This window comes from Heptranchias perlo, chromosome 20 (assembly GCF_035084215.1).
Source record: "Heptranchias perlo isolate sHepPer1 chromosome 20, sHepPer1.hap1, whole genome shotgun sequence".
Taxonomy (NCBI): Eukaryota; Metazoa; Chordata; class Chondrichthyes; order Hexanchiformes; family Hexanchidae; genus Heptranchias; species Heptranchias perlo.
In genome coordinates this window covers 6,940,211-6,955,616 of record NC_090344.1, presented here as the reverse complement: position 1 = coordinate 6,955,616, position 15,406 = coordinate 6,940,211, and the positions used below count along the sequence as shown (strand labels likewise).

The window sequence follows — 15,406 nt, the reverse complement described above, 5'->3', positions numbered from 1 at the left end:
CTTGCTACCAAAATGTATCACTTCACATTTTTTTGCGTTAAATTTCATCTGCCATCTGCGAATTGACCACTCCGTCTCTATGTCCTGCTGAAGTCTGCAACTATCTTTCACATTGTTTACTACATTGCCGAGTTTAGTGTAATCTGCAAACTTTGCAATTATACCCTTTGTGCCCAAGTCCAGTTCATTAATATATATAAAAAAGAGCAGTAGTCCTACAAAACCACTAAAAATTCACTCCAGTCTGAAAAACAACCGTTCATCCCTGCTCTCTGCTTTCTGTCCCTTAGCCGATTTTGTAGCCACGCTCCCAATGTCCCTTTAAGCCCGTGGGCTTTAATTTTGCTAACCAGTCTATTATGTGGTTTTTATCAAAGGCTTTTTGAAAGTCCATATATTCAACATCAACCGCGCTACCCTCATCAATCCTCTCCGTTACTTCATCAAAAAACTCAATCAAGTTAGTCAAACATGATTTTCCTTTAACAAATCCGTGCTGACTTTTATTTATTAGCCCAGACTTTTCCAAGTGCTGATTTATGTTGTCCCGGATTATTGTCTCTAAAAGTTTCCCCACCACCGACGTAAGGCTGACTGGCCGATAATTGCCGTTTTATCCCTCTCCCCTTTTTTGAACAGGTGTGTAACATTTACAATCCTCCAGTCCTCTGGCTTCATCCCCATATCTGAGGAGAATTGGAAGATTGTGGCCAGAGCTTCCGCAATTTCCACCCTTACTTCGCTCAGTAATATGGGATGCATCCCATCTGGACCGGGTGTCTTTTCTAATTTGAATATTGCCAATCTTTTAAGTATCTCCTCTTTATCTATTTTTATCAAATCCAGTATCACCACTACCTCCTCCTTTATTGGTATACTGGCAGCATCCTCTTCCCTGATGAAGACAGATGCAAAGTATTCATTTGGTACCTCAGCCATGTCCTCGGCCTCCATAAGATCTCCCCTTTTATCCCTAATCGCTACCATCCTTCCTGTGACTACCCTTTTATTATTCATATGTTTATAACAGACTATTGGGCTCCCTTTTATGTTAGCCACTAATCTATTCTCATACTTTCTCGTTGCTCCTCATATTCCCTTTTTAGATCTTCCCTGTACTTTCTTTATTCAGCCTGGTTCTCTACTGTATTATGAAACTTAAATTCATCATAAATCTCCTTTTTCTGTTTCATTTTAACCTCTTTAACTTTCGTCATTCAGGGAGCTCTAACTTTGGATGCCCTTCCTTTCTCCCCCGTAGAGATCTGTCTAATCTGTACCTGAACCAATTCCTCATTGATGGCCTCCCATTGTTTAATTACTATTTTGCCTACCAATTTTTGATTCCAACCCACCTGCGCAAGATCCCTTTTAAACTCGCTGAAATTTACCCTCCTCCATTTAAGCATTTTCACATTTGATTGTTCCTTGTCCTTTTCCATAACTTTTCTAAACCTTATGATATTATGATCACTGTTCCCCAAATGCTGCCCCACTGAAACATGCTCCACCTGCCCCACTTCATTCCTCAGAACTAGATCCAGCACTGTTTCCCTCCTGGTTGGGCCAGAAAAACACTGTTCCAGAAAGTTTTCTTGAACACATTTCAGGAATTCTTCTCCCCCCTTTGCCCTTTACTCTGTTACTGTTCCAGTCTATATTGGGATAATTGAAGTCCCCCATTATCAGAGCTCCTCTATTGTTCCTTAATTCGAACCAGATTCTGCCTTTGACCCCTCAACTACATCATCCCTTGTCAGTGCTATAATAGTTCCTTTGCTCGATACTGCAATGCCCCCTCTTTTCTTTCCTTCCCTATCTTTTCTGAATACCTTGCAGCCGGAATATTAAGTTCCCAATCCTCCCCTTCTTTAAACCATGTCTCCGTTATTGCCAATCTATTCTAGTTTCACGTGGCGACTTGAGCCTGCAGCTCATCAACCTTATCTACCACGCTACTTGCATTTACGCTCATGCACTCCAATCACAGACTGCCTCGCATTTGCCACCTTTTTGATCCCTCTTCTTTCTGAACTATTCGTTACTCTAGTGCTATTTGTCCCTCCCAGTCCTCCGTGCACCTTGATTCTCCTCTCCAAAGTGTCATCCTGGTGCCCATTTCCCAGCCAAATTAGTGTAAACCATCTCTCACGGCACAAGTTAACCTCCCCTTGAGGACATTGGTCCCAGTTCTGTTGAGGTCCAACCAGTCCATCTTGATCAGATCCCTCCTGCCCCACAACTGGTCCCAATGCTCCAGGTATCTGAATCCATCCCTCCTGCACCAATTCTCTAGCCACGCATTAACCTGTCTTATTCTACTATTCCTGTACTCACGAGCACATGGCACTGAGTGTAATCCAGAGATTACTACCATTGAGGTCCTGCTTTTTAACTTCCGCCCTAGCTCCTGAATCTCTGACTGGAGGACTTCGACCCTTTTCCTTCCTATGTCATTGGTTCCCACATGGACAACAAATTCTGGCTGTTCCCCTTTCCGGCTCAAGATGCTCTGCACCCTCTCAGTGATGCCCTTTACCCTGGCACCAATGATGTAACACACCATGCGAGACTTAGTTCGGTGGTTGCAGAAACGCCTGTCTATCCCCCGTCAATCGAATCCCCTGCAACAACTGAATTTCATTTGCCCCCCTGTGCAGCCAAGTCCCCCAAGTTGCCGTGGATTTGTTCTTGACTGTACTCCCCCGAGGTGCCAACACCCTCACTGATATTCAACACTCAATACTGGTTGTGAGTGCCACACTCCCAGGGGACACCTGCATTGCCTGCCTGTTCCTCCTCTTCTGTCTGTTGGACACCCACTCCCTCTCCGCCTGAACTCTCTGTAGCTGCGGGGTGACCACCTCCTGAAACGTGCTATCCACAAAATTCTCTGCTCCCGTATGCACTGTAGTGACGCCAGCCACCCCTCCAGCTCAGAAACCTTGAGCTCGAGATCGAGCAGTTGGCGACACTTCCTGCACATGTGGTTCTCCAGGACACACAACATTTTCTGGAGTTCACACATGGCACAGGATGTGCATGCGACGGGCCACAGCTGTCCCGCCATGTTGGCAACAGTCATTTAAACTTTGTTTAGCTTTAAGGCAATTTACTGTTTATCTGTCACTAAAACACTAACCACTAAAAAAACACCACCCAATGAACGAAATACTAACTTGCCCTCGGCGCTGCACCTTGTCTTGTTTAGATTCCTCGTGCTGCTCCCTTTATGCTCGGTTCAGTCTTCGTCTACAGTGCTTTGGTCCAAATCACTTAGCACCTCCTTCCACCGTGCACCTAATACCCACACTCACCAAATTCCCACATTCACCAAATTCCCACATTCACCTAATTCCCAGTTGAAAGCCCTCACTCTGTTTACATTTCAGTCTATGAGAGTTTCACTCTCTGTCTTTCCCAACCTCTGTGCGAAAGCCTTTTTTTCTCTTCCCGTATCTCATCATATTCACTTTTGTCATTCGCTCCTTCATTGCATTGTGTGTATGCCTTTTTCTTCAGATTCAATTTCATCCACACCTCTTTCTTCACCCATGATATCTCATTTGTTGCTCCTATATTCTTATTTCGTCATAAATAGATAAGAACATAAGAATTAGGAGCAGGAGTAGGCCATACAGCCTGCTCCATCATCCAATAAGATCAGAGCTGATCTTCCACCTCAACTGCATTTTCCCATCCGATCTCCATATCCCTTGATTCCCCGAGAGTCTAAAAGTCTATTTATCTCTGCCTTGAATATATTCAACGGCACAGCATCCACAACCCTTTGGGGTAGAGAATCCCAAAGTTTGCAACCCTCTGCGTGAAGAAATTCTTCCACATCTGTCTTGAAAGGCAGACCCCTTATCCTGTGGCTATGCCCTCTAGTTCTAGACTCTCTAGCCAGGAGAAACAATCTCTCTGCATCAAGCCTGTCTCGCCCCCTCATAGTCTTACATGTTTCAATGAGATCACCTCTCATTCTTCTAACCTCCAGAGAGTATAGGTCCATTCTACTCAAACACGTGGGATGTATTTCTCCTGAATTCTATTGCTCGCTCCTTTAAATGTTGCCGACTGTTGTTCTGTCTCTTCGTCTGTCAATATGTTTCTCCAGTTTGCCTTCCTTATATCCATTCTCGTTCCTTCATAATTGACCCCACCCCCACACTTTTATGTCTCTCAATCATTATCTTAAACCTCCTTAAGCTGTGATCACTAACATGTAGATCTTCTCTCACACTTAGCCCTCTTATATGCTTCAACTCATTCCCCATTATTAGTCCACAGTGCTTCTCCCCTTGTTGGGGTTCTAACATATTGGGTCAGAAAGGAGTCTAGTACACACCGTAAAAAGGTCATTCCCCTTCTCCCATTTCACTCCCTCTTCCTGCCAGTTTATTTGAGGGTAGTTGAAATCTCCAATGATTCCGATTCTGTGTTATTTACTCTTTCCATAGATGTGCCGACATATTTCCCTCTCCACTTCCTTACCACTATTTCGTGGGCTGGAGTATACCACCAATAGTGTGACTGATCCATTCCTATCCTTCATCTCTATCCTATGGATTGTGTTTTAACTCTTTGTTAGTTATATCCTCTCCTGCTACAGCCATTATGTTATTTCTGATGAATTCCTCCATCCAACCGTCCCTTTCTCCTTTTCTCTTATATCTAAATATATTATATCTGCAACATTTAACTACATGACGAAATCCACCGTCATTGTTCCGCAGTGAATGAAAGATGAAATATCAGAGCAGGTGTTCAACATCACACGGATGAGATAAGCCTCCAGATGAAGCGAGAAAGAGCATTAATTGGACACCTGCTCTCTAAAGGGTGACACGATTTGTGGTTCGAACCTCTATTGACAGTGAAGTTATAAACAATGGAAACTGGTCCGAGTATTGAGTGAAGCGATGTGGTTGAAATTGCCATTGGAACTGAATTGAATCGATGCAAAAAAACTCGAGAGTGAAGGAGACTTTATCGCTGTACTGAACGGTCACTGACAATCTAACAACAAGAAGTAAATGCTCGGAGAACAGACACAGGGTGATCTGAGCACCAAAAACAAAGAGTCTGAGCTTCAGATAACATTGAGACTAAAGGTCATCTCAATTCAATCAGTTTGTTAAACGTCCCTTGTTCGAGCGGTTTTTCTCTCTAAAATGGAAACCAATTCTTTTGATATCTCTGTGGGACTTCACTGTGAAATTCTCCATACTCCTCGCTTTGGTTCACTCATGAAGCATGGATTTGGGATTCTGGAGAATCCACCGAATTGTATAATAATCAGACACACAAATCCCAGTCCAAACTCTTAATATTATCAATAACCGCACAATTGTTACAAATGTTTATCTGAGTACTTTGAAACTGGCCCCTTTTGGGGAGTTTTGGCCATCGAGCGTAGAAAGAAAAACTTTAAGCAGATATTTCAGATGAATATCGCGGTTATTTAAAAAAATGATCTAAAGGCCAGTGTAGAACAGGTCTGAATAGTTCAAGTCAGTTTCTGTCTGTGTGTTTAACGGCGTGTTTAACATTTGGTTAAATATTTTGCAGTCTGTGACTGACAGTAAACGCTGTAAACCACAAGATGTCTCAGTTAGTACACTGATTATAATCAGGATGTAGAAAGGGCAACACTAGTTTTAAACTGTAATACAATTATAGTGGTCACACATAAATGTAGAACTTTCTTTGAGTCCAACTAATCAGTTATCCACATTTAGTATGATCTTTGTATCAAGGATTAAAGGATGATATCAAGCGATTACATTCAAAGATTGAACAGCTTTCTTTTTGCTTTGTTGCCAGCAGACAGGTTCCCTCTCATTCCCAAACTGCACTTGTAGCTGGAGAAGAATAATCTCTTTTCACTTACAATGTCCTTTACATTTCAGGTGAGATTTCTATCTGATCCCAGGTTCCTCCTCTAACATTATATTGTCTGTCCATTACATTTCAGGGGAGATATCTGCCTGATCACAGGGCCTCCTCAAACTCTATAGTGTCTGTCCATTACATTTCAGGTGAGATTTCAAACTGATCCCAGGGTCCCCCTCTAACTCTATATTGTCTCTCCATTACCTTTCAGAGGAGATTTCTGTCTGATCCCAGGATCCCCCTTTAACTCTATAGTGTCTGTCCATTACATTTCAGTGGAGATTACTGCATGATCCCAGTGCCCTCTCTATTTCTACAGTGTCTGTCCATTACATTTCAGGGGAGATTTCTGCTTGATCTCAGGGCCCTCTAAATCGAGGCAAAACTATGGCAGATGGAATTCAACATAAGTAAGTGTGAGGTCATCTATTTTGGACCATTTTTCAAATGGTGAAAAGGTAGGAACAATGGAGGCCCAAAGAAATTTATTGGCCCCTGTACACAGATCACCAAAAAACAGTTGGCTGGTACAAAAATAATCACAAAGGCTAATAGAATGTTAGCCTTTATATCCATCTTTATATCCCCTGGACCTGATGGCCTACATCCTAGGGTTCTAAAAGAGGTGGCTGCAGAGGTGTGGATACATTGGTTAAGATCTTCCAAAATTCTCTAGATCCCAGAAAGGTCCCAGATTGGAAGATAGCAAATGTTGCTCCGCTGTTCAACAATAGGAGGGAGAGAGAAAACAGGGAACTACAGGCCAGTTAACCTGACATCCGTCGTCGGGAAAATGCTGGAATCCATTATTACGGAAGTGGTAACAAAGCACTTCGAAAATCACAATATGATTAGGCAGAGTCAGCATGGTTTATGAAAGACAAATCGTGTTTAATAAATTTATTAGAGTTCTTTGAGGATGTAACTAGAAGGGTAGATAAAGGGGAATTAGTGGGAAAGTAATCTGTGAGGAGGACACAACGAGTCTGCAAAGGGATATGGACAGGTTAGGTGAGTGGGCAAGAAGTTGGCAGATGGAGTATAATATAGGGAAATGTGAGGTTATTCATTTTGGTAGGAAAAATAGACAAATAGAATATTTTTTTAAATAGTGAGAAAATATTAAATGTTGGTGTTCAGAGAGATTTGGATGTCCTCTTACAAGAAACACTAAACATTAGCATGCTGGTACATCAAGGAAAAGGAAGCCAAATTGCATGTTGGCCTTTATTGCAAGCGGTTTGGAGTACAAGATTAAGGAAGTCTTTCTACAATTGTACAGAGCTTTGGTGCGCCCTCACCTGTAGTACTGTGTACAATTCTGGTCTCCTTATCTAAGGAAGGATATACTTGCCTGAGAGTCAGTCCAACGAAGGTTCACTAGATTGATTCCTGTGATGATAGGGTTGCCCAGTGAAGAGAAATTGACTAGAATGGGCCTATGCTGTCTGGAGTTGAGAAGAATGAGAGGTGATCTCATTGAAACATACAAGATTCTGAGAGGGCTTAAGAGGGTAGATGCTGAGAGGTTGTTTCCCATGGCAGGAGAGTGTAGAACCGCAGGATACATGGTCGGCCATTTAAGACTGAGATGAGGAGGAATCTCTTCACACAGAGGGTTGTGAATCTTTGGAATTCTCTACCCAAGAGCTCTGTGGATGTTAAGTCGTTGAATATGTTGAAGGCTGAGATAGATAGATTTTTGGACTATAGGGGAATCAGGACATATGAGGATCGGGCAGGAAAGTAGATTTGAGGTCGAAGATCAGCCATGATCTTATTGAATGGTGGAGCAAGGTCGAGGGGCCGTATGACCTACTCCTGCTCCTATTTTTTATGTTTTTGTGTTTTAAAGTGCTAGAACATTACTAATGATATATTGGCCTTGGAAGGAGTGCAGTGCAGCTTCACCAGAATGATACCAGGGCTCCAAGGGTTAGATTATGAGGAGAGATTACATCAACTCGGCTTGTATTCCCTGAAATATAAAAGGTTATGGGGTGATTTGATTGTTGGTTTTAGGATTTGGAAGGAATTGAAAGGGTAGATGGAGAGAATTTTTTTCTACTGATGGGGAATCTAGAACAAGGGGATTTAACCTTAAAATCAGAGCCAGGCCATTCAGGAGAGAAGTTAGGAAACACTTTTTCATGCTAAGGTTGGTAGAAATGTGGAACTCTCGCACAAAAAGCAGCAAAAAACATCGCAATTCGTAATTTTAAATCTGATATCGATAGATTTTCGCTAACAAAGTGCATTAAGGGGTATGGAGTCATAGTATCATTGTCGGTACATCACAGGAGGAAGCCATTCGGCCCGTCATGCTTGTGCCGGCTCTTTGAAAGAGCTTTCCAATTAGTCCCACTCCCCTCCTCTTTCCCAATAGCCCTGTAAATTTTTCCCTTCAAGTATTTATTCAATTCCTTTTTCAAAGTTACGATTGAATCTGCTTCCACCGCCCTTTCAGGCAGTGCATTCCAGATCATTACAACTTGCTGCATAAAAACATGCTTCCTCATGTCGCCTCTGGCTCTTTTGTCGCTCACCTTAAATCTGTGTCCTTTGGTTCACGACCCTTCTGCAACTGGAAACAGTTTCTCCTTATTTATTCTATCAAAACCGTTCACGATTTTGAACACCTCTGTGTAATCTTCTCTTAACCTTCTCTGTTGTAAGGAGAACAACCTCAGCTTCTCCAGTTTCTCCTCATAATTGAACTCACTCATCCCTGATACCATTCATGTAAATCTTTTCTGTACCCTCTCTAAGGTCTTGACATCTTAAAGTGTGGTGCTCAGAATTAAACACAATACTCCAGCTGAGGCCGAACCAGTGTTTTGTAAAGTCAAGGCAGGTGAATCGATTGAGGAAACAGATCAGTCATGATCTTATTGAATGACGGAACAGACTCGAGGGGCAGAATGGCACACCCTATTCCATGTCCTATGTCCTTATGTTATAGTGCCTGTCCATTACATTTCAGGTGAGATTTATGTCTGATCCCAGGTCCCCCTCTAACGCAATAATTTCAGTCCGTCACATTTTAGGGGAGATTTCTGCTGACTAACTCCACAGTGTTTGTCCATTACATTCCACGGAAGAGTTCTGTCTGAGCCCAGGACTCCGTACCGGGGCAGAGACAGAAACTGCTCAGTGTGAGATAGACACAGCTGCAGTTCCCGGGGCAGAGACTGAAACTCTGCTCAGTGTGAGATATGTATAGCTGCAGTTCCCGGGGCAGAGTCTGAAACTCTGCTCAGTGTGAGATATGTATAGCTGCAGTTCCTGGGGCAGGGACTGAAACTCTGCTCGGTGTGAGATATGTATAGCTGCAGTTCCCGGGACAGGGACTGAAACTCTGCTCAGTGTGAGATATGAAAAGCTGCAGTTCCCGGGGCAGCCATTGAGTGACAGCACCATTCTGAGCCCGGTCACCGAGACAAGCTCCAGCTTTAGTTGGTGTGATGGAGGGAGGGAACTCCACGGGGTGGATAACAATCAGGGTATTTGTTCGAAATGGGGAATAATTTCAAAAGATCGTGTTACATAGAATGATCTCAATATGTTAGAATTTAAATCAACTGATGGTGTAATGTGTAAAGTGACCTGTTGCTGCTCGCGGCCTATCCCAATGGGGTTATTGGTCCAGCTGTTGAACAGCTGGTGCCGACCATCAGTGTGATGGTGACCAACCGGACTCGGGAATCTCCCGGCTCATTGTATTCATGGATTTCACATTCTCCTCTCTGTACCGGGAAAGGCAATTAAAAGTGTCAATGAAATGATGATCAGTGAAATGATGATCAGTGAAATGATGATCAGTGAAATGATGATCGGTGAAATGATGATCAATGAAATGATGATCAGTGAAATGATGATCGGTGAAATGATGATCAGTGAAATGATGATCGGTGAAATGATGATCACTGAAATTATGATCAATGAAATGACGATCGGTGAAATGATGATCAATGAAATGATTATCGGTGAAATGATGATCAATGAAATGATTATCGGTGATATGACGATCAGTGAAATGATGATCAATGAAATGATTATCACTGAAATGACGATCAATGAAATGAGGATCGGTGAAATGATGATCAGTGAAATGATGATCGGGGGAAATGATGATCAGTGAAATGAGGATCAGTGAAATGATGATCAATGAAATGATGATCCGTGAAATGATGATCAGTGAAATGATGATCGGTGAAATGAGGATCAGTGAAATGATGATCAATGAAATGATGATCGGTGAAATGATGATCGGTGAAATGATGATCAGTGAAATGATGATCGGTGAAATGAGGATCAGTGAAATGATGATCAGTGAAATGATGATCGGTGAAATGACGATCGGTGAAATGATGATCAATGAAATGACGATCAGTGAAATGATGATCGGTGAAATGATGATCAATGAAATGATGACCGGTGAAATGACGATCGGTGAAATGATGATCAAAGAAACGATGATCAATGAAATGACGATCGGTGAAATGACGATCGTGGAAATGATGATCAGTGAAATTGGTTTCGGTCCAAGAAAACTCCGTCCTCGGTTTTCCATCCGTTTCCACCACCCCTCCCCCGGTTATTTCGATATTTTGCATCAGCCTAATGCTCGGTGCGTGACTGCTTTTCAGACTCACTCAGGCCATTGGTCTCTCTGGAGAAGGCGGTGGGTGGAACCTGGGCTCATTTTATCTAGAAATGGGCAGCTTACTTCTCATTGGGGGATTTTACCGGATTGCGATTCACGCTTCACATCAGATTGAAATCTCTTGGTTATTTGGAAGGGAATATTGGTTTCTGTACGAACTGTTGTGAACAAATTAACTCCCAGATCAGTCAGGAGGTGCTGGAGGGACCGCTCGGTATCTGCGAACAGTTCGGTTAATGTTCGGGCCCCATCGGTGTAAGCGGCTCCCGGGACGATGCTGCGGCCCTTCCTGACCTTATTTCTGCTACAGGTTCTGAACTGTGAGTTATTGATAATTGAAAGTATTCTGTTATCTATTGATACGGTGATTATTATTAAAATATCTGCCTCATTAATATAATTATTGATCTTTACTACGGAACACATTGAGGTGATGTGGAAAGGAAATGTTCTTTTCTTGAATTGCAATCGTGTCCTGTGGAGTTTAATGAGAAATCGGAGCTTGTTTCTCAATCGCTTTCCAACTGCCGCTCTTGTACAGACAGAGCAGACTGGAGTCGAAATTCTAATCAGACTATTTAAACTGAGCCTGTTAGAAGTAGAGCGCGGACACTGTTAGAATAGAGAATATCGGAGTCTGGGGTGTGAGTTAACTCACTGAGTGTAGAACACCAGTCAAAGCTGCACCAACTGCCGACTGATCCCACACAGATATTTCTGTCCCCGGTATTTCTCAGTAGAAGCGCTGTCTGACCCCCGTGTGATACAGAGAATTGAAATAAACATATTTTAAAATAGCTTGTTCAGCATTAGATTGTTGGACAAATTTATAAATATTGTACAATTAAATATTAACTAGAGGTGGAACCACTCTTGTTACACTTAATATTATTTATCAGTATAAATATTATTAAGGACAGTCTCCAAAAATTGATGTGACTGAAATTTCCTAAATGTCTGTGGGATTTGCTGTGTGAGGATTGTTGTTCAGTTAGTGATGATCTTCTGAATGATCACCCTTTCATATTAAATTAAGCTTTCTATTTCTAACGTTTTCATGTATAACATCATGGAATGAACTGTTCTCAAGCTCCTTCCACATGCTCCATATTTATTATCAAGTGTTATGCGGTGTTTAATGATAGATCGAGACTTGTTTCTTAATCGCCTTCAAGCTGCGTTTCTTGTACAGACAGAGCAGACTGGAATTGTAATTCTAATCGGAATATTTAAATTGAGCCTGTTTGAAGTAGAGCGCGGTCACTGTTAGAATAGAGAATATCGGAGTCTGGGGTGTAAGTTAACTCACTGAGTGTAGAACACCAGTCAAAGCTGCACCGACTGCCGACTGATCCCACACAGACATTTCTGTCCCCGGTATTTCTCAGCAAAGGCGCTGTCTGACCCCCGTGTGACACAGAGAATTGAAATAAACATATTTTAAATAGTTTGTTCAACATTAGAGTTGGACAAGGTCTGTATTATATTGCATAACTAAATATTAACTAAAGATGGAACCAATACTGATTCAATTAATATTAATTATTAGTGTAGTTATTAGATAGTACACGCTCCAGAAAATAATAACAAAGTTTCTAAATCTCCGGGGCATTTGCTGTGTGAGTATTTTTGTTCAGTTAGCGATTATCTTCAAAATTAGAACCTTTTTATATCAAATCATTCTTTCTATTTGTGAATTTGGATGGACATTGTCTTGCAATTAATGTTTCTTGATTTCCTTCCACATGCCCCATCCTTTTTATATCGTGTCCTGCAGATTTAATGAGACATCAGGACTTGTTTCTCAATCATCTGCCACATGCTCGATATTTTTGTTAAGTTTGTCGGTCGATCACTTTAATCAGTTTCTTGCTGTTTCCAGTGCGTGTTCGGTTATATTTATTAATCTATATCATTAAGAAATGCTGGTTTACAGACAGGGAAACGTTCTCGCTCTGTTATCAGATAGATTGTGTGTTTACTTTAAGTATTAGGGTAAATCTCATTTGATTTTATAAAACTGATTGAATACTAAAATACTGTTTCTGCAGATGATTTAAAAAGGGCTCATTGCAAAGCATAAAACAGAGAAAAAACATGAAATGTACTTTGCTCCCTGAATCATTTTCAAAAATCTCAGGCTCATGAAAACCAATTTATAAAAAGCGAGCATATTTTATTCAAATTTGTCTCTGAATGTGATCGTGTGATTTGTAAATTTAAAAAAAGTTAAGTTTGTCCAATTTTTGTTCAATGCACATTTTTGGTTGTCTGATTTTATGTTTCATCAGCTTCAAGTAGACAACAATCCTTCATTTCTGTCGGTTATAGTGAACATATTGTGAATATTTTAGGTCTGATTAACACCTATATTAAATTACCGGAGGACATTTGTGGCAAACTTAGATTTTAAACCGAAATTGAATAAAAATACCGCGGCAGTTTGTTTTATTTTGTCCCCTGCGGCTCTTGCACAGACAGAGCAGACTGGAGTTGAAATTCTAATCGGACTATTTAAACTGAACCTGTTAGAAGTAGAGCGCGGTCATTGTTAGAATAGAGGGTATCGGAGTCTGGGGGTGTAAGTTAACTCACTGAGTGGAGAACACCAGTCAAAGCTGCACCTCCTGCCGACTGATCCCACACAGACATTTCTGTCCCCGATATTTCTCAATGGAAGCGCTGTCTGTCCCGCGTGTGATACAGAGAATTGAAATATTTAAAATAGTTTGTTCAACATTAGAATTGGACAAGGTCTTTATTATACTGTATTATTAAATATTAACTAGAGATGGAACCAATACTGATTCAATTAATATTAATTATTAGTACAATTATTATAAAGTACACTCTCCAAAAAATAATGTTACTGATAGGCCCTAAATCTCCAAGTATATGCTGTGTGAGTATTCTTGTTTAGTTAGCGAGTATCTTCAAAATTATAAACCAAATATATCAAATTAAGCTTTCTATTTGATGCATTTGGATGTGCAGTTTCTTCTTGTAAGTAATGTTTCTTGATCGGTATATTTATTCATCACTACCAATAAGAAATGCTGGTTTACATACGGGGAAACGTTCTCGCACTGTTATCAGATAGATTATGTGTTTACTTTAAGTATTAAGGTAAATCTAATTTCATTTTATAAAGCTGATTGGATACTAAAATACTATTTTTTGTCGGTGATTTAACGGGCGTTGATTGCAAAGCATAAAACAGAGAAAAAATGACATTTATTTTACTCCCTGAATCAATTACCCAAATGTTTTGCTCATAAAAAGCAATTTATAGAAAAGAGCAGAAGGGCAAAGGCTCGCTTGATCTTGATTTTCAGTATGATTATTCAATATTTATCATTGAATGAGATCTTGTAATGTGAAAATTGAAAGCTAATTCAAATTGTAGAATTATTGTTCAATGCACACTTTAGTTTGTCTGACTTTATGCTCTATCAGCTTCAAATAGAGAACAGTCCTTCATTTCTGTCAGTGAAAATGTATAACATATTTTAGATCTGATTAACACGATAGATTAAATTAACGGAGGGCATTTGCGTCAAGCTTAGATTTAAAACCGAAATTGAATAAAAATACCGCGGCAGTTTGTTTCATTTTGTCCCCTGCGGCTCATATACAGACAGAGCAGACTGGAGTTGAAATTCTAATCGGGCTATTTAAACTGAGCCTGTTAGAAGTGGAGCGCGGTCACTGTTAGAATAGAGAGTATCGGAGTCTGGGGTTTAAGTTAACTCACTGAGTGTAGAACACCAGTCAAAGCTGCACCTACTGCCGACTGATCCCACAGACATTTCTGCCCCGATATTTCTCAGTAGAAGCGCTGTCTGACCACCGTGTGATACAGAGAATTGAACTAAAATATTTTATAACTAAATATTAACCAGAGATGGAACCAATACTGTTTCAATTAATATTAATTAATAGTGTAATTATTATAAAGTACACTCTCCAGAAAATAATAACAAAGTTTCTGAATCTCTGGGGCATTTGCTGTGTGAGTATGTTTGTTTAGTTAACGATTATCATCAAAATCAGAACCTTTTATATCAGATCATTCTTTCTATTTGTGAATTTGGATGGAGAGTGTCTTGTAATTAATGTTTATTGACCTCCTTCCACTTGCCCCATCCTTTTTATATAGTGTCCTGTAGAGTTTAATGAGACATCAGGACTTGTTTCTCAATCACCTGCCACATGCTCGATATTTTTTTTAAGTTTGTCGGTCGATTACTTAGATCAGTTTCTCCCTGTTTCCAGTGCGTGTTCGATTATATTTATTAATCTCTATCAATAAGAAATGCTAGTGTACGGACAGGGAAACGTTCTCGCTTTGTTATCAGATAAATTGTGGGTTTATTTTAAGTATTAGGGTAAATCTGATTTCATTTTATAAAACTGATTGAATACTATGATCTTGTTTCTGTTGGTGATTTAAAAAGGGCTCATTGCAAACCATAAAACAGAGAAAAAACATGAAATGTACTTTACTCCCTGAATCATTTTCAAAAATCTCAGGCTCATGAAAACCAATTTATAAAAAGCGAGCATATTTTATTCAAATTTGTCTCTGAATGTGATCGTGTGATGTGTAAATTAATAATAATTAAATTTGTACAATTTTTGTTCAATGCACATTTTTGGTTGTCTGATTTTATGTTCCATTAGCTTCAAGTAGACAATAATCCTTCATTTCTGTCGGTTACATTGAACATATTGTGAATATTTTAGATCTGATTAACACCTATTTTAAATTACCGGAGGACATTTGTGTCAAACTTAGATTTTAAACCGAAATTGAATAAAAATACCGCGGCAGTTTGTTTT

General features: G+C 40.3%; 1 protein-coding gene across 1 annotated transcript; it reads left to right on the top strand.

Moving 5' to 3' along the window:
• Nucleotides 1–5,862: 5,862 nt before the first annotated feature.
• On the top strand, nucleotides 5,863–10,947 carry LOC137335610 (sperm acrosomal protein FSA-ACR.1-like). The gene is made up of 2 exons (XM_068000916.1): nucleotides 5,863–5,915; nucleotides 8,668–10,947. Exon 2 carries the CDS (start codon nucleotides 10,026–10,028, stop codon nucleotides 10,677–10,679), a length of 654 nt encoding a protein of 217 aa, XP_067857017.1. The 5' UTR covers nucleotides 5,863–5,915; nucleotides 8,668–10,025; the 3' UTR covers nucleotides 10,680–10,947.
• The last annotated feature ends 4,459 nt before the right edge of the window (nucleotides 10,948–15,406 follow it).

Coding starts and splice junctions, on each gene's coding strand:
- LOC137335610 (XM_068000916.1), top strand. CDS start 10,026: ATGATGATCAGTGAAATGAGGATCAGTGAAATGATGATCAATGAAATG.